Below are 19,164 nucleotides of genomic sequence, written 5' to 3'. Positions count from 1 at the left end.
TTTAAAAGTTTAGCAATATGGAAATAAATGTCGATTGAAGTGAATTGAATGGTTTACCTTTCAAAAAATGATCAAATAATCGAATGCAGCATACTTACTCATCAGCCAATCCTTACAAAAGTAGAAAAAAAAAAAGCATTGCCACTCACTATGACTTACCTAGTTCTACAACCCTTACTGTGAATGGGGCCGTAACCGCGTTTCCCAAAGGATCAACAAAGGTATAGGTGACAACAGTATCTCCCACATTGAAGAAAGACCCTGGTACATGAGTCCGGCTCGTAAACACTGAACCAGAGTTATCTGTAGCCTGTGGTTCAACCCAGTTGACATTGGTGCCGGGGGTACCAAAGGGCACAGTAATTGTGACATCCTCAGCAGGCACTGTTATTGTTGGTGGTTGATTATCAACTGTTGGTGGCAAACATTAAAATATGTATTATCTCATAGTTAATCAATTTGTGAATGTTCCATGATGAGTAAGCGTTGTTAAAGGCAGTGGACACTATTGGCAACTACTCAAAATAATTATTGGCATAAAACCTTACTTGGTAACAAGTAATGGGGAGAGGTTGATGGTACAAAACATTGTGAGAAACGGCTCCCTCTGAAGTGCCATAGTTTTAGAGAAAGACGTCATTTTCCACGAACTTGATTTCGAGACCTCAGATTTAGAACTTGAGGTCTCGAAATCAACCATCTAAATGCACACAACTTCGTGTGACAAGGGTGTTTTTTCTTTCATTATTATCTCGCAATTTTGATGATTGATTGAGCTAAAATTTTTACAGGTTTGTTATTTTATGCCTATACACCAACTGTGAAGGCTAGTCTTTGACAACTACCAACAGTGTCCACTGCCTTTAAAGAAACATTACAGATTTAGTTTTTACTTATACAAAACAGTTGCTGGCAGTGTAAGCACTTTATGCAATCCACTATGAGCTGACAAAGAGATCAACAACATTTCTGAGTAATGACAGGTACAAATAGTGTCCACTGCCTTTTAAAAAACCAACAATTCGTATTGGGAAACTAAGGATGATTGTTACAATAAATCAACCAGCCAAGCGTGGGGCGCTATAAAGTGATCTATGTATTAAAAGGCTAGATTAATCTACAAAAGTTCGAAATCATTTGCGATCAAATTATTCATTAGGGCTATAAGCGTTTATTAGCGCCTTTTCCAGATGTCTGGTATTCTATACCTGCCGACAAGTCAGAAATAGGGACATTAGATGATCTGTGGCTAGGCAACTACACCAACAGTGTGTGAGTATACAAATTATTTTAATGGATTCAGGCATTTGTTAAGAATCCAGAAAATTAAAATCACGGCCATGAGTTATTATAAAGTGACACCGTTTTTCTTAATAGCATTAGAATCAGGGACTCAGAGTCTATTTGGGACACTGAAATTCTCTAAAAAGGGACTAGTTCCTAAAAAATAATGACAATTTGAAAGTATAGTATTCACTTACTTTGGATGACGTTCACATTGAATGTGCACGTGGCCTGATTTCCCTGCAGATCAGTGAAGGTGTACGTCACAGGGGTTATCCCAACAGAGAAGGTCTGACCAGGAACGTGGGAGGACACTGTGGTGAATGTCTCAGCATCGGTCGCTGTTGGAGCAACCCAAAAGGCCTGTTGGGCCTGTGCTGTTGCAGTTGTCACAGTGACACCAGTTGGACAGTTGCTTATGACTGGTGGGGACTGATCAACTGCAAGACAATCATTTCACAAACACTTCTTTATAAAATGCACTACTTTGCAATGAGATCCTGAACAAGAATTAACTTTGCATATATTATACATCATTTAGCATAAAAATGTGTGAATTAACGTAGTTACTATTTTTCACTCAAATAGCATAAGACCTTAGCTGTCTTTTACTACCGTAAGCACAAAAATTGGTGCAACAAGTGTGTTGTTTTCTTTCACTATTCTCAAACTGTTCCCAGGTTTGTTGTTTATGCATTGCTGTGAACACACCAAGTGACAATACTGGTCTTGGACAATTTACCAAATGTGTCCAACAGTGTCTTTAAGATTTATAAACATGAAGCCATCAAAAAAGTTCCTCACCCATTCTGAACTGCACAGAGAAACCATTAAACTGGATGTTCTTATCTGTAATAAAGTAGAGCCAGGCGACGTCTGTGTTGTCGATAGTGAAATCTGATGGAAGTACGTTCCCTTCAAAGAATCGCACATCTGGTCCAACTGTTGAAGTCCCCTGGAGTAGATTGAAGTCAACTGAGAGTCCCTTGCCGATGTACAACTCGTCCTTGTCAGTCTCAATACCGAATGGAGAGTTAAATGTGAATGTGATGCCAGAAGCTCCTGGGATATACAGGAGGTAGAGGGCTCGGTAACGGTTCGGGTAGTTGTTTGGGTAGTCCTTACTGACGAAGGTTCCACTGGTACAGGTACTACCATAGCAGGTATAGATCTCCTGGTTATCTGTTTTCGAAAATAGAACCACGGTTAAGGCTTGTAATCACTAGGCTATGGGTTTTAAATACTAGTAACAAAGCTAAACGCTGATTTCACAACAATAACCAATACTCTAAAGCCACGGTGCACATTGAACATCTATTAAATTGTTGAAGTACTCTCTGCTATACATGTAAAACATACATTAAGATTCAAACTGCATCTAGCTAACCGGGCAATTTTGGTTGACTGGTCTAGCTGGTATGAAACTGCTCTTAAGAATTGCAAAGGTCGTGGGATCGAATCGTAACCAAAAACTAAAATGCCTGCAATTCTCATAGAACTTGGGAAAGTAGTACTTAAAGTAGTATTGAGTATACACATACAGTGCTAACACACCTCGGTGTATATTATAATATATAGGCCTTTTTCGCTAACTAGTTCCTGAATCACAATTTCCAGATTTGTGCACTTGATAAACCGACGTTACAGCTTGGTATTTATATCCCCGTGTGTGAGTTTGTTGAGTCCTGGGGTGGATTTCACAAAGAGTTAGGACTAGTCTTAACTTGAGTTAGGACCCGTTACTCGTCCTAACTTAGGACTACCAGTGCAATTTGTACATCTCCTAGGACTAGTCTTAAGTTAGGAATAGTCCTTATTTTTTGTGAAATCGACCCCTGTATGCATATAAACAAACAATTTGAATAAACGCCTGATAGCAGGCATGTCCCTCAAACCAAAATGTTCCGATACTTCAACACTCGTTTCCTCATGAGAATATTTTTAGAATTTATGATTTCAATGAATACACTGCTATTGGAGAAGTGTACACCAAGTTTCAAAATCAAGCAGCAAATAAGAATTGCCAAATGTACTCTCTTCTTTTATAACAACAAAAAGTATAACTGGATAAGGACCTTTTTAGGAGACATACGCCTTTTGGCGACAATTATTTTTTTAACTTTTATGCTCTCCTGGGCACCCCACTGTTGTTTTTCTTTGTTTTCTTAAATATTTTTTATGTATGTATATGTGCTTGTAAATGTGATTGCCCGAATAAATATTATAAAAAAATATTATTACCTTTTAGCTGCTCTATTGTCAAAGAATAGGATAGATTGGATTTTCGAGATATTGCCCGATGTTATCGCGTTACTGCATTAATTAAAGGCGGTGGACACTATTGGTAATATAATAACTCAAAATAATTATCCAGCATAACCTCACTTGGTAACAAGTTACAAGAATGGGGAGAGGTTGATATTATAAAACATTGTGAGAAATGGCTCCCTCTGAAGTGACGGCGTTTTCGAGAAAGAAGTAATTTTCCACAAATTTGATTTTGAGACTATGTTTTTTTCTTTCATAGATATCTTGCAACTCCGATGACCAATCGAGTTCAAATTTTCACAAATCACAGACTTGTTATTTCATGCATTTGTTGAGATACGCGAAACCAAGTGGTGTGAAAACTAGTCTTTGTTTGTTTGACAATTACCAATAGTCCAATGACTTTTAATAATAAATGTTTAAATTTCAGTAAGATTTAGGGCATACAATTCTCTTAATAAACCATAATTTAACAAAACTAGCACAAATGGCAAACACTTAAAAAAAAAAACAGTCACTACTAACCAGGTCCAACGGCACAGTTGTAGTTGTCACGGAATGGCAAGTTGCACTCGCAAACGAAGCCCTCAGCGCTACCCGGTCGGTTGTAACAGTTTTCACCATTTGAACACTGATTAACGGCGCACATTTCTGCAAAGAAAACCGAAACAAAACATTGTAAAGAAATCTACAAGTTATATACAATGCAGGTGCACCATAATTTCTACTAGACATTTGCTACTAAAGCAAAAATTTGTAAGTTACTCATGTCCAATTTTGCGACGTGTGTTTTCATGCTGCAATGCTGTAAAAATGGTGTGTAGCAGACGATAACATGACAGCATTTGCATCAGGGCAAGCCCGTTTGAGAATCGGCAAGTTGTGTCAACAGAGGGCGCTGTGCACCACTATCAAGGCAACCCGTTTTGGGGGCCTATTCTCGTAATAAACACCTTTCTATTAAATATTTCAACCTTTTCGTTTTCAGCTTTTGTTTAATTTAGTTGGCATTAAATGTTAACTTTACACAAATAAATCAAAGAAAATACAAAGTTAATGTTCGAAACTTTTGCGAAATCGTCTTGAAACTTAAAAGTATTGGCTTAATTTGTATGGATCATGGAGGAATTTCAACTCCAGTTACGTGTTTTTGATAAACGTGTACTAAGTTTTTTTTTTGCAAAATATATCTCTGCATCACCATAGCATCTGTATAATTATGTAGCCCTCAAGTAAAGTAAATGGCCAGTTTTACCCACAACATAAAAAAAAGATAATTATTATTCAGACAACAACAACTGTTCTCCGAAAGGGTTATGTGACTATTTACATACGATCAAACGTTTGTTATCAAAGCATCGTTCCCCATATTACAGATAAATACATCAGATAATGATGAAATGAGGACATGAAATTTTTAACATCTTGTACCACTCTCCAAATAAAACATGGCTATCGAGAGATTGGGTGGTACATAAAACAAAATTCGAATGGTAAGGGAAAAACCCCACCCCTTTCAAATAAAGTGGCGCAATTTATTTTATAGTTGAATGACATTGTACGTCTATGGACTTTTTCAGCATAACAATTTCTAGTTAGTGAAAGAAAGAAAACTATATGTGCACAACTGTTGGAGAGTAACGTGTCCAAGCCACAAGGTTTTTTGTTTGTTTTGCTTTTTAGGTTTGATTAAATGTACTAAAAATGGTTATGACAAATACAGCACAAAAATATAAAAGACTAATGTGCGTAAACGAAAATTTGCAATTAAAACTGCAGGTGCTAATAATAGTGTATTATGACTACATTGTGCTTCAGCTTTCCAAACGACTTTATAAACTTAAACTACACAGTTCGTGAGAAGAAGTACTTCATCAAAACTGGTCTAAACAATCGGTTTGGGGAAAAAAAAATTATTGGGGCGTTCGTGTGATGGGCCCCTTTAAGAAATTATAACGGCTCAAGATTGAAAATTAGATTAATCTGACATTATTTTTTATTTGTCCGAAACATTGGCATTGGCTGCTTTGGGAGTTAAGGGCGGTGCGCCTGACCCCAAAACGTGGTTAAGTTAAGTGGATGGATTGGGCCATAAAAACAAAAAATGCCAGTTGATCTCCCCTTCCCTTTTTTTTTTTAGGCTGCACCCCTTTTTTTTTATCCGAAAAGACAAACTTTCTGTGCAATTTTGTTGTATCTTTTAAAAACTTGTATTTGAGACTACATAGAGTGGGTTGTGATTTTTAAGTTTAACTGAAGAATTTGTGGCCAGTTTGAAATAAAAATGGTTGGTGGCCACCTTTAAAAGAAATAAAACAGTAATCAATAAAAAGGCCCGCTTCCTCCTCTTTATACGTCGACGATTAATCGGTTATTTTTTTTAACTTGACCACAAGATCAAGTATAAAGGTACAAATTCAAACCTCAGATCTCAACAACCACTTTTTTAAAGTGCTCCATACAGATCTCAATCACTCTAGAATGGGCCAGCCACATTATAAGTTCATTTAAAATGGGGCCTATTATACAAAGTTAAGGGACACCGCCCTCATGTGCCAGCTCGTGCCTGAAGATGGTTCAAAGGGAATTAACCCTCTGGCTAGTACCTCTTTATATGCAAAGCAGACCAACATCGGCCTGTAGTCCTTGGAAAACCGCCTTTCAAAAGAAGTTAACACTAAAGCTATAGAATGGGAAGACGGCGTCTTTTCCATTCATGCACCCACAATAACCATGCCGAGAGCAGCCCTTCGACCCGAACATAATCCAGCGCCGGTACCGTAAAGCAATTTCAATAATTACCGCCTTAATCGAATTATATGGACTTGGCGAGGCACTATCACTTCTTCCAGAAAATTATCGATTTTAATTTATACGGTTTATTGGAAGACAGTTTTCCTTTTATGCGGAAAATTAAGGATGCAGAAAATGACAAATCAAATAGCCCTCATACAAAATCAAATGATGATTGCAGCTTTGTCGCTTTGTTGGGAAACAATATTCGTATACAGCTTGTCCCCCCTGAAGACCAGCAGAGTAAGAGTAAACCATTCGAAACGTCGAGACCACACCGGTTGTTTTAGAGCCAACACTCTTCCCAAAATGAGATTTTACCTTTTTTTTTTTACCCACGCATCTACTGGTTATAGAATAACTTTCCAAACCCCAACTAAGAAGAAATCATGGTGAATAAACTATACTTCAACCAGGACTCTCACTAATAAGTTTTGCTCGTCGTCGGCCCAAAGTATGGACAACTTTCCGTATGGCGCAACCAATTTCTCACTCATTTTTACAAAAAGGGATATCTTGTTGAGGTAAATTAGATACTACATGTATATAATTTCAAATCGGATGAAAAAGTGGTGGCTCCATACGGCAATTTTTCCCAAAAGATAACCCAATATTATTTGATAGCCACAAACTTTGAGTGAAGAAGGTTTAAGACGTTGCCCAACCCATATTTGGAAAAGTTTCCGTATGGCGCCACCACTTTTTCATTCGAAATAAAATAGAATAGTATCTACTTCACCTGATTGATTTATCCCTTTTTGTAAAAATCAGTGAAAAAGTGGTGGCGCCATACGGAAAGTTATCCCCTCTTTGTACCCCAAAATCAAGCTACTCAGGAAAACGCAAATAGTCATTATTGTCAATAATTGTTATTTTATTTGTCGGGGAAGGACATTAGTGAGAGTGGTAGGCCCACTAAAGTAAGTTATTAGTAATACTATGATTATTTTGTAATACTCGACAAAATACATACCCTGTGCATATGATTGGCCAGACACAATCGCCAGGGCGAACGCCAACACCAGAGACGCCGTCATTTTGTCGTTTCTTCCCCGTTAAGAAAGGGGGCACAACAACCCCAGTAGAAACGTTGGTGCTCGGAAATCAGTCTGGCTGACTGTTAGTGAAGTAGGTGTTCCTCTCTTCCTACACCTTGCGCCTCGTCTGAGATCTTTCTTCACTAGGTCCAAGAAGTCGTGCATGTCCGCCCATCCCAGATTTAAAGGACCTCGATGCTTTCACAGAAAGGCACTGTTCTGTGATTGGCCAAGAGCGTCAATGGGTATTGTGCATTTTAGGCTGTTGCATAACAATTCTTCGCCTCAATGTGTTACAAAAGCCTCGCCCCATTTAGAAGACTTCACGGTGAGGAATTCCAGCCATAGTGCTTACACTAAGGCACAGAATGGCAGCCTGTAAGTTGTACAATAACTTGTGTAACCCGATTTGAATACCACTGGTCTTGTACTCGTTAACTAGGTTCTTGGTATAAATGGTTCCATGATTCGATTTACTGTTAATGAATGCGTTCGTTTTGGCGTATACTGTGCATGTACTGTAGATAATTAAAGACACTGGACACTATTGGTAATATTGTCAAAAGCTAGTCTTCTTCCCCTTTTTCTCTTGTGTATTTTGCATGTTTTCCCTCTCAGTAAACTATGAGCTTATACAATGCTCATTTTGCTGTACATGCCTAAAACACAGGACACTATTGGTAAAAGTCAAAGACTAGTCTTGATTTCCATTCATGGTACTTTACTAGTAATAGTGGGGGCGTTTGTTTGTTTGTTTGTTTGTTTGTTTGTTTGTTTGTTTGTTTGTTTGTTTGTTCGTTGTTGTTTGTTTGTTTATTTGTTTGTTTGTTCGTTGTTGTTTGTTTGTTTGTTTGTTTGTTTGTTTGTTTGTTTGTTTGTTTGTTTGTTTGTTTGTTTGTTTGTTTGTTTGTTTGTTTGTTTGTTTGTTTGTTTGTTTGTTTGTTTGTTTGTTTGTTTGTTTGTTTGTTTGTTTGTTTGTTTGTTTGTTTGTTTGTTTGTTTGTTTGTTCGTTGTTGTTTTTACCTTTGGGGCAGCCACACAAGTAGAACCACGGTGGCTCCCCGGGGTGATTGGCGACTCTTTAGCCTCACACGCATGTTAGGATAATAGGACGTGTTCATCACAGTCCACAGGTGCTATTTTACCATTATTACTGCACCAGTTGGAGCATTAAATTCAAAGCAGAAATATCCCCCTCCCCCAACAACTCCCCGCCCCCAGTATTATTAAAATGTTAATTTTGTATCAGGGATATGGAATACTAGTTGCGGTTCACCCATTATACACTGATGTGTGTGCAAGCACTGTGTATTCAGTACTTTCAGAGTTCTGTGGGGGAAAAAATCACAGGCATATTACTCAGGTGGGATTCGCACCCACGTCCTTTGCAATTTTAAAGCAGTGTCACCAACTAGACCACCGAGATTGCCCGGTAGCTAGAGACAGTTCGAATCCTATGTTTTAGCAGCGGGTACCGCAACAGTTTAACATGTTAAAACACTCATTTTATAGACGTTTAATTAATTCATAAGTACCTTGAATTCACCGAGAGCTAAATGCAGTGATCTTGTTCACTTTTCAAGTTCCTTGTGTCGGCAAGTGTCTCGTGTATTGTAAGTTTTTTGTTTTGTATTTGTATGGGTATGATGAAAAATATATAACAATTTAACCACTCAATCTGGTATTTTGTAATATTTTCTTTTTGGTGAAATAGTAAAGCCCGGTTAATACTTCCTGCGATTCACGAATGCAAATATTGACGCACAGGGCTGCTCTCGCAGGAGTCGAGCACATTTTGAACTTAAGCAAATAATTCCTTTCTAAATTTGTGACGTCAACATTCATATCACATTCGCAGGAAGTATATAGCGGGCTAGACACATCTACTCGAACCGGCCAAAAAAAAAAAAAAATCTCCCAAAATAAAAAAAAAGAATTAAAAAAAGTACTGTAAGACGGGATTAATGTTAGCCTTACTTTTACTTCCTGACCTTCCATCTTAAAGGACATAAATCCAGGGTGGGATTTATTCCAACCACATGGGCTTTGTAACGCCTGCTGACAAAGACATACACCACTTGAACTACAAGGTCTTACAAGGGTGTCGAGAAGCTTGGCAGTCTAAAGGTTGCACACTTATAAACTTGTATACATTAAAATATTTCAAAAAATTACAAGCCCCCCTGGGTTTTGATGGGTCAACATCACAATTGGCTATTATATTTTAAACATTCCTTTGTATTGAATAAATATTTAAGTTTATATATAAAATGTATACGGCAACAGTAGGGGTTACCACAATTTGCCATCTTCAGAACTTGTTTTATCCTTTGTAATATTTATCCTCTTAATAAAAAATGTTGTGGTTTAGCAGATATCATTGAATATGTTTGATTTCCCACGTTGAAGCATGTATTGTTACTAAATTGAACGACCTTCTCAAAATCATAAAACGAAAACAAATACTGATAATATTAGTATAAACAATACTAATAAATCGCTGTACTAAACATAATATAGTGAAGTGTTAAACAGTCACACTAAAAAGAAAGTTTCAAAGTGGTATTCCTCCAGCATTTTCTTTTTCTGGGACAAGACTATAAATTCTGGTTTTAATAATACACACCGATGTGTGTAGCTCCGTATAATTAGTACTTTCCCGAGCAATGCGAAACCAAATCACATAACTCGGGTGCGATTCGAACCCACGACCTTTATTTCTCATGTACGTAATAACGTGTGAGTTTGGTTCCCCTTTTTTCGACCCTCCCCATCTCTCTCTATTATTGGGGAATTGTAAAACTCAAAGCTGTTTACCATCCGAACCTGTGATTTGTCATTGTCACTCATCAAGGACATGTCACTGGTCCCTTTAAGACGCTGTACACTGTTGGTAATTGTCAAAGACCAGTCTTCTCACCTGGCGTATCTCAACATATGCATAAAATAATAAACCTGTGAAAGTTTGAGCTCATTTGGAAGTTGCGAGATACGGAGAAAGAAAAAACACCCTTGTCACACGAAGTTGCGTGCTTTCAGATGCTTGATTTCGAGACCTCAAATTCTAATCTTGAGGTCTCGAAATCAAATTCATGGAAAATTTCTCCGTTCTCGAAAACGACGTCACTTCAGAGGGAGCCGTTCCTCGCAATGTTTTATACCATCAACCTCTTCCCAATACTCATAACCAAGTGAGGTTTTTTTGCTAATAATTATTTTTTAGTAATTACCAATAGTGTCCACTGCCTTTAAGGCCGCCCGTCAAAGGATCAGGAAGACTATAGGTTTGCAGCAAAGATTGAATTTAGTTCGATCCCATCCCGAAGGAATGATATTTGTGAAAACTGCCAGCTTCGGTTAGAATGTCTCTCAAGATGGAGAAAACAGAACTAACTTCATTGACAATACGAATAATCGACTTATTGCGTGTTTCAAATTCATGAAACAGGGTGTGTTTATTCACAACATTAAAACCCTGTAGCTTTATACCTAAAAAACACACACCATTATTTTGCATGTTGTCTCCTTTACCTAATTTGCCTCATTTTGATTAAAATTGTATATGTTTTTTAGTCTCCAATCCATTATACAGTTTTGAAATGGAGACCCTGGTTTTTACTTATACACATGGCCCCAGTGGAAGGCAGTGGACGCTGGTCGGAGTTTACCCTTGTTGAAGCACGGGAGGAAATTCTTCCATGTTTGAAGTAACCTTATAAAGGCACACGGACACTATTGGTAATTACTCAAAATAATCAATAGCAGCACAACTGACTTTGGTAACTAGCAATGGGGAGCTGTTGATAGTATGAAACATTGATAGAAACATCCCCCTCTGAAGTAGAGTAGTTTGAAAAAAAGTAATGTTCACTGAAATAATAATTTGAATCGAATCCGAAACCTCAGCTGAGGTCTCGAATTCAAGCATCTGAAAGCACACAACTTGTGCAACAAGAGTGTTTTTTCCACTATTCTATAAATTTCCACTATTCTCTCGCAGCAATCGACGACCAATGTTGAGTTCAATTTTCACAGGTTTATTTCAGTGTGCATAATGTTATACACCAAAAGAGAATGGTCTTTGACAATTACGAAAGGTGTCCACGGTGTATTTAAAGTCAGTGGACACTAGTGGTAATTGTCAAAGACTAGTCTTCACAGTTGGTGTATCTCAACATGTCCATAAAATAACAAACCTGTGAAAATTTGAGCTCAATCGGTCATCGAACGTGCGAGATAATAATGAAAAAAAAACACCCTTGTCTCACACGAAGTTGTGTGCGTTTATATGGTTGATTTTGAGACCTCAAGTTCTAAACCTGAGGCCGCGAAATAAAATTCTAGAAAATTACTTCTTTCTCGAAAACTATGGCACTTCAGAGGGAGCTGTTTCTCACAATGTGTTATACCATCAACCTCTCCCCATTACTCGTCACTCGTTACTCAGTGTCCACTGCCTTGAATAACAGAATGTGGGATGAACGGAAATCCACTATATAGCGTTCAGAAGTATTACAAACATCGCCCTGCTATATTTTATCTGACGAAATCGATACCCATTTGCCAGTGCAAGTTCAACCAATTTAGAACACCATAATGAGTCATATTATTTTATTCAGAGCACCGGCACGTTAATCCGGAGGTCGTTGGTTCGACTCCCACTCTAGTCAAGTCTTTGTTCAACCCCAAAAATCGTTTTCAAATTTACCCACTCAGTTTCCCTTGTGGTTTATATTGATATTATTTTATTCAGTCAAAGATGTGCATGCATCTCCGCTATTACGCAAGACTACGCCCCATACTGGCGCTGTTAAACTTTCTTGTGCTTTCAGTATACGATTTCTATGCAATTAAAATTCGTATAGGGCACTTATTCCACTACGGTTCACCTGCGTGGTTATAAAACCAAATCCAGGTCCATCTGAGAACCCCACCCATAAAGAAGAACAAAATAGTCTGTACGCGTAACCAGAGCGTCTCAATTTTCTATAGCGTAAATCACCAGCCAAAAATTTGTTTATCAATGGATCTGTTTATGCCAAGACTGTCAAATCAAATCCAGGTCTATCTGAGAACCCCACCCATAAATAAGAACAAAATAGTCTTTACGCGTAACCAGAGCATCTCAATCTTCTATTAGCGTAAATCACCAGCCAAGAATCTGTTTATCAATGGATCTGTTTATGCCAAGACTGTCCATGGAGGAATTCTATTAAGAAGCCAGTGCGCTCTTTTGTTCCGCAATTCACCCGAGCAGAATCATGGAGCTTTGTACAGTCAATGGACAAGTTACCCTAAGGTGACACTAAGGCCGAGTAAAAAAAAAAAAAAACAGTTAATCGTACGTTTTTTTCAAAAAAGAGGAGGATCAGGGCCTTTTTATTTTTTATTTTGTTATTTCTTTCAAAGGTAGTCGCTAAGTATTTAAATTCTTCTGCGTAAAGTCACCACTTACATTGTAGACTTGTCAAGTTCTCAAAGATTAGTAAGTTTAATGAGAAGTACACTGAAAAAAAAATTAATAATAAAAAATAAAAATGCGGCCTCTAAAAAGAAGGAGGGAGGGGACCACTAACTGGTTTTTTTTTTTGCCAAAGAGAAGGGCGCCCTACCAGACGGCTGTCCTGAATTCCGGGGTTACGTAATTGTTGTCCCCTTGCGGCAAGAAAATGGGCTTTGTAAAGAAAGTCATCCATGAGATTTAAAGGCAGGGACTAAAGAGGTGATAATGCGCTGCTTTCTTTGTGGACAGACTTTTTTCTTCACTTCCACAGACAGGATATACACAATGATTTAATCGATACGCTTTTGTTAGTTCGCAGAGCACAGACTAATGAGGTCTACCTTTAGTTAAATATACATAACTGGTTACTTGGGTGGGGTGTTGTAAAATGGCCTCACAAGTTGTCATTGAGGAGATATACCCAAAACCGCGTAAACATGTCTGTCTTGAGAGCCAAACACTAAATCGTAATAAATGGCTTGAATTGTAGAATCTTGATGAGGTCAGAAAACAACGTGATTAGGTCAGAAAATACTTTCTTAAGATATTAACCTACAAATCTCCAGTACCGTTATTTGTATAAAATATCACATCAGGTTAAACACAAGTGTAAAATCGCCGCTGTGCATTTGATATCCTCCAAAAAGCCTTTTTGTAAAAAACAAAAACAAAAAACAGTTCGATTGACGAGGTTTCAAATACATACGATCTTTGCATTAATTTGTGCATTCCTGAATTTCGAAGATTCCATATCATAACTTGACACTGAGACCATTTTCCCCCGATGTTAGACGATGGTATGGTATGTATTTCGCTCTAAAAGAATATTAATCACAATATTTTTAAAACTGGGGTTCGAGATAGTTCCCCCCCCCCCCCCCCCCATTTTCGCAAGGACTATTTCTTTTGGAAAATTAGTGCACCATAAAGCTGAAATTGGGCTTGGTATCTCTTATATCATGAATGGAAGTCTGCCAAGTTAGCAACAAATTTGCAACAATCAGTTGATGCATCTATGAGGCGTGGAGGATTTTCCTCCATGGATGAAGTAACTAACTATTTCTAGGAAAGCTTATACAATTTATTGTACGTAGTCTTTAAGTGGCACGTATACCACCTTTGTTTCACTGAACAATCAATTTTAGTCATAATATTTCGAAGCAGACAATAGAGACATATCATGGCGTCGACTAATTTACTTTTAACTGTGCATTTTGTTTAAAGGAACACGTTGCCTTGGATTGGTCGAGTTAGTCTTTGAAAAGCGTTTGTAACCGTTTGTTATAAAATGCATATGAGTAGAAAGATGTTGTAAAAGTAGAATACAATGATCCACACAAACATGCCTCGAAATTGCACGGTTTTCCTTTTACCTCGTCGACTAACACGGTCGGCCATTTATGGGAGTCAAATAAATAGACTCCCATAAATGGCCGACCGTGTTAGTTGGCACAGTAGAAGGAAAACCGTGCAATTTCGAGGCAAATTTGTGTGGATCATTGTATTCTACTTTGAAAACATCTTTCCAACCATATGCATTATATAAAAAAACGGTTACAAACGCTTTTTATAGACCAACTCGTCCGTTCGAAGGCAACGTGTTCCTTCACAATTTCACAATTGTATCAACATTTTTTAGCTTGAAAAACAAAATAAAGAAAACAATTATCAACACAACATATCAAATAGATAAAGACATATCGATCGATCATAGGTCAGGTAAATTGGGTCATTCCTACTTCAAAAAGCACCGACAGGAGAACAAACAATTTTTGCAAGACATCGACCTCTTTCTCATCGACTGAACTCCTTTAAAAAAAATTGTTTGTTTGTAATAACCTTGTCCAAACATTCTCAATAATATGTACAGGAGTTGCAAGTTTTAAAGAAGTACAGCGGGGCTCGATTATTTACAAAGCACTAAGATTCATCTTGAGACGCGTTGTCAACACTACCATAGTGATTTTGCATTGCGACACCACACTTTGGGTAGCAGTTAAGATTGGGCACATAACTTAAAGACAGTGGACACTATTGGTAATTGTCAAAGACTAGTCTTCACAGTTAGTGTATCTCAACATAAGCATAAAATAACAAACCTGTGAAAATTTGAGCTCAATCGGTCGTCGAATTTGTGAGATAATAATGAAAAAAAAAAACACCCTTGTCACACGAAGTTGTGTGCGTTCTGATGCTTGTTTCGGGACCTCAAATTCTAAACTTGAGGTCTCGAAATCAAATTCGTTGAAAATTACTTCTTTCTCGAAAACTATGGCACTTTACAGGGAGCTGTTTCTCACAAAGTTTTATACCATCTACCTCTCCCCATTACTCGTAATCAAGAAAGGTTTTATGATGATAACTATTTTGAGTAATTACCAAGTGTCCACTGCCTTTAAGATCAATCTCAGGTCTTTGAGAAGATCTTATGGCTATGTGGCATGATAAGGAGACCCTCAGCTCTTACCAACATAAGCCTTTCTTTATATAGTGAAGGCTACAGCCTTTATTCCTCTAACTCTTATCTGCATTTACATAACAAGACAAGCTTTCAGTGCTACTTGGCCCTGAAATACAAAAGGATCTCCACCATTGGTATGGAGGCAAGCTAAAAGGGTGTGGCATCGTCTTTCAGTACGGATATGTTCCTTCATGGTGGCCCTTACTGACTGGTTTACTTGTTCACAGTACACGATCCTATTAATTATGTTGAGGATTTTGACCACAAGCATTTACAACAGTTTGAAGACTTTCTTGTAGAAATCTTGACTTACTGTGTTTCGGAAGCAACATCATTCAGTCATCATATGACTTTAATTCAAGATGAACAAGAAATTTTCTTGTAATTTTAATTTATGTTTTTCTTATTAGATATTTTGTTCTTATTAGATTTTTATTATCTACTATTGGTTGCATACTTATCTGCTTTTTTTTTATTGCTTTGTGTACTATATTTGGTTAAATCTATATTAGTTTGATTGTGAACCCCAGATGTGGGGCAACAGATCTACGGATCATAGTATGTATTTGCTTTTGTTGACCCTTGCCCATCTCGGGGTATATTGTCAATGTATTTTGTTATGTACTGTAAAATAATAATAATAATAATAATAATAATAATAATAATAATAATTAATGGGGTAACATGTCAACCAGGGAAAAGTAGGTGCTCTGAGCAATACGTATTTGTTTTGCAGACCATACCGGGCAACAAAACAAAACTTGACAAGAAATAAAAAAAATATGCACCCAATTGTTTTGTTCCATTTTATAATCCAAACTTTTATTGTAGTTTTCCTGCAAATTGGATATCTTTCAAAAATATACAGAAACATCCATTTACAAAATTCTAAAAAGCTACAGGTACAAGATAAAAGACTTAACAACTCATAAAAAACGTTTACAAAAAGTGGCTCCTATAAAAGAAAGTTAGCTTCACAATTAAAATCTCTCTGATTATAATGGCTAAAATAATTTGTATCTTTCAATAAACAAAATCAGACACGTAAAGCAGACTAATATAAATGTTGCTGACCTAATTCAGGACAGTCTACGAGAGCAAGGGGTCAGTGAACACAGGTGTGTACTCTATGCCCAAATTGTGTTCTGATTTCACCCCAATTTGGTGACCTTATATAATAGGCGAGTCATCGACTTTATGTCGACGACTGATGCTGAAAAACACAGCAGCAAAGAATGATCATATTTTCAACTCGAGCAAGGAGCGAAGTTTGAGTGCATACACTAGTCGACCCATGATTGACCACTGACAATCAATACTTGCGCAGTGACGCTTTCACTCGAACGACTCGTTTGAAAGTCTAGTCAACCATCGAGAACAATCCATTGCTTTCTGCAATTTCGCTGTAGAATAACTGGTTTCCTTTTGCGCATTACACATACTAGCATGAAATAGGCTTTTTGGACCACTGAAGAAACCATGGTCCTGATGATGAGGCTGGTTCCAAATGGTCAACCACAGTAGTCAACCAACAGCCTGGGTTCAAGTCCAAATAATCAACCTTTAGTTAACCATGGTGCACACTCGAGCTTGCTCAAGCCTGTATTGTGAGGGTATGACTTGGTGATATGAACCTAGAAAATATTGGCCTGGAAATGAGGTCAGGGGAAAGGGTGACTAGGTGAGGGCGGGGTGAGTCAAACACATTTATTGATCCGATGAGTCAACTAGGGTTTGTAAACAGCTTGTCCAAACAACAATGGTTTGGACAGTTATTCCCAAACTCTAAACTAGATAAACTATCTATCTGAGGTTTGCGGTTCACCATGTGAAAATCTCTTTTGAGAAGTGTTGGTTCTGAAAAGAACCGGTGGTCGATAGCTCAATGTTTCGATCAGTATGCTCTGATCATCTTATGGATCTTGAAGACGATCAAGGCATACTGATCGAAACATTGCTGAAGACGATCAGAGCACTGATCGAAACATTGAGTTATCAACCAAAGTTTCACAATCAACAGAGATTTTCACATGGTGCTACTACAAACCACTCTTAGTAGTTATACTTGTATAAAATCCTTCTTCCCAGTAAATAAACATTTTTCCCCCAGGCATTCCTTGTCAAACTCAAGGGCCCAAGTAATTGTACTCAAGAAGCACTCAGACATCCTAGTACTTGATACTCTATACCAAAAGTCCTTGACTGCAAAGCTGCCCTGCCAGTTTTCCCCATAAAAAGTTATAGTATCTTGGTAACATTTAAAACATAAATATGCATTTAATAGATATGCTTTTATATATTACTCATGACATGTGATTGTGATGTATATACTTTTAAAAAGGTAAATTAATTACATATTAAAATTGGATTTTCAAATGGCTAATGCATAACAGGGTATATAAAAAAACTAATCACTACGGGAAAAAAATACCACGATGCAGCCCAGTCCTAAAGCAGTTAAGGGTTAGTCCAAACATCTTCAAGCAAACTTGAATCCTCTACTCTGATTGGTCGACAAGAGGTGTGAAATTGCGCGGCCCATATCACACCCTGCATATTGGGCTTTTCTCACTCTGCGTACTGCGCTATTTTAATCTTAAAAGTGTATGCAAACAACAGCTGTTCAAACAGCCCGTATTGCGTTAAGCTGCACGTCGAGCATGCTTGAAGATGAAATCCTTATCACACCACCCGCACTCATGGAGTGCAGCCAATATGGCTTCGTTAGATAACGCAAAATCTATATATATTTTTCCATATTCCACTCACGCTCGTGTAATATAGCTAATACTATTGTGAGAAAAGATCTCAGGCTTATTTATTTGAAATCCCATATGTCATACAATGCGCAACCTTCTGCACTGACTTTAACAAACAAAATAATAGTAACCCGAGCCATTTCTTTAAGAAAAAAAGAAGTATTGAACTGACCTCCAAGGTGCACTGCAGACGGGGGCCTTTAAGTAGCATTCTGGTGAAATAAAATCATTGTGAATGGATGATAGCTCTAATGGACAAGGTGGGTCTCATCGATGCGGAATTTCTGGTTGCGCTTAGGAATCAGTCGACAGATGGTGGCAGCCAGGATGATGATGACCGTACCCAGGACAGCCATGAAGCAACCGACGAGGAGCTGCATCCCTTGGTAGGCTTCGGTAGGGATGGAGACTTCATGACGGGGCTCATATTCTCCCACGGCTGTAAAGTACAGACAGGAAAACAATTGGTTTATTCTATAATATAAGTTATCACACAAGCGCGATTGGAATACGGAAAAATATAGCGCTTCTGCGTCCCATATCCAACGAGGGCGAAGGCCGAGTTGGATATGGCACTCAGAAGCGCTATATTTTCCGTATTTCCACGAGCGCGCGTGTGATGACGTATTTATCTTCAAGCAAACTTGGCGCGTGACATAGAACACACAAGACGCATGGTAGTGATATTAGCCGTGCAATATAGGTTTTTATCACCACTCCATTCTGCCAATCTGATTGGAGGATTAGCGCGTACTTGAAGATAATCATAAATATAGCGGCTTCTTATGGACGATGTGACCTCTGACGTCATTCGAAACCCATACCATGATTCGGGCGCATACCCGTCGGGCCAAAACCTTTGTGTTTGGCAGCCAGCTAGAAAGTACACACAATTTTATCATGAATACGCATCTTTTTGATCGACGAAACAAGATGTGTACAGTGTTTTGTCAACAGAGGGCGGTTTGAATGTAAACATAGGTCACATCATCTATATTGCACGAATCCATCACTCAGTGTACCCATGGAAAATTTAAAATAAAAAATAAAAAAGTATGT

General features: G+C 37.9%; 2 protein-coding genes across 4 annotated transcripts in view; both read right to left on the bottom strand.

The window, feature by feature from the left end:
- LOC139934705 (uncharacterized) overlaps window positions 1-7,566 on the bottom strand; it is a 47,728-nt gene extending 40,162 nt beyond the window's left edge. Inside the window, exons 1-5 of the mRNA XM_071929075.1 lie at window positions 7,319-7,566; window positions 4,078-4,203; window positions 2,089-2,466; window positions 1,482-1,724; window positions 160-411 (exon numbers count right to left, since the gene is read on the bottom strand). Of these exons, the coding sequence (XP_071785176.1) occupies window positions 160-411; window positions 1,482-1,724; window positions 2,089-2,466; window positions 4,078-4,203; window positions 7,319-7,382 (1,063 nt within the window). The 5' untranslated portion in view covers window positions 7,383-7,566. The remainder of the gene's footprint in view (window positions 1-159; window positions 412-1,481; window positions 1,725-2,088; window positions 2,467-4,077; window positions 4,204-7,318) is intronic.
- Window positions 7,567-16,138: 8,572 nt separating this feature from the next.
- LOC139934704 (uncharacterized) overlaps window positions 16,139-19,164 on the bottom strand; it is a 61,941-nt gene continuing 58,915 nt past the window's right edge. For all 3 annotated transcript variants that reach the window (XM_071929072.1, XM_071929073.1, XM_071929074.1), the window contains one exon: window positions 16,139-18,544. In XM_071929072.1, coding sequence (XP_071785173.1) covers window positions 18,354-18,544 — 191 coding nt within the window. In that variant the 3' untranslated portion in view covers window positions 16,139-18,353. The remainder of the gene's footprint in view (window positions 18,545-19,164) is intronic.

This window comes from Asterias amurensis, chromosome 3 (genome assembly GCF_032118995.1).
Source record: "Asterias amurensis chromosome 3, ASM3211899v1".
NCBI classification, from domain to species: Eukaryota; Metazoa; Echinodermata; class Asteroidea; order Forcipulatida; family Asteriidae; genus Asterias; species Asterias amurensis.
This window is presented reverse-complemented; position numbering and strand designations above follow the sequence as displayed.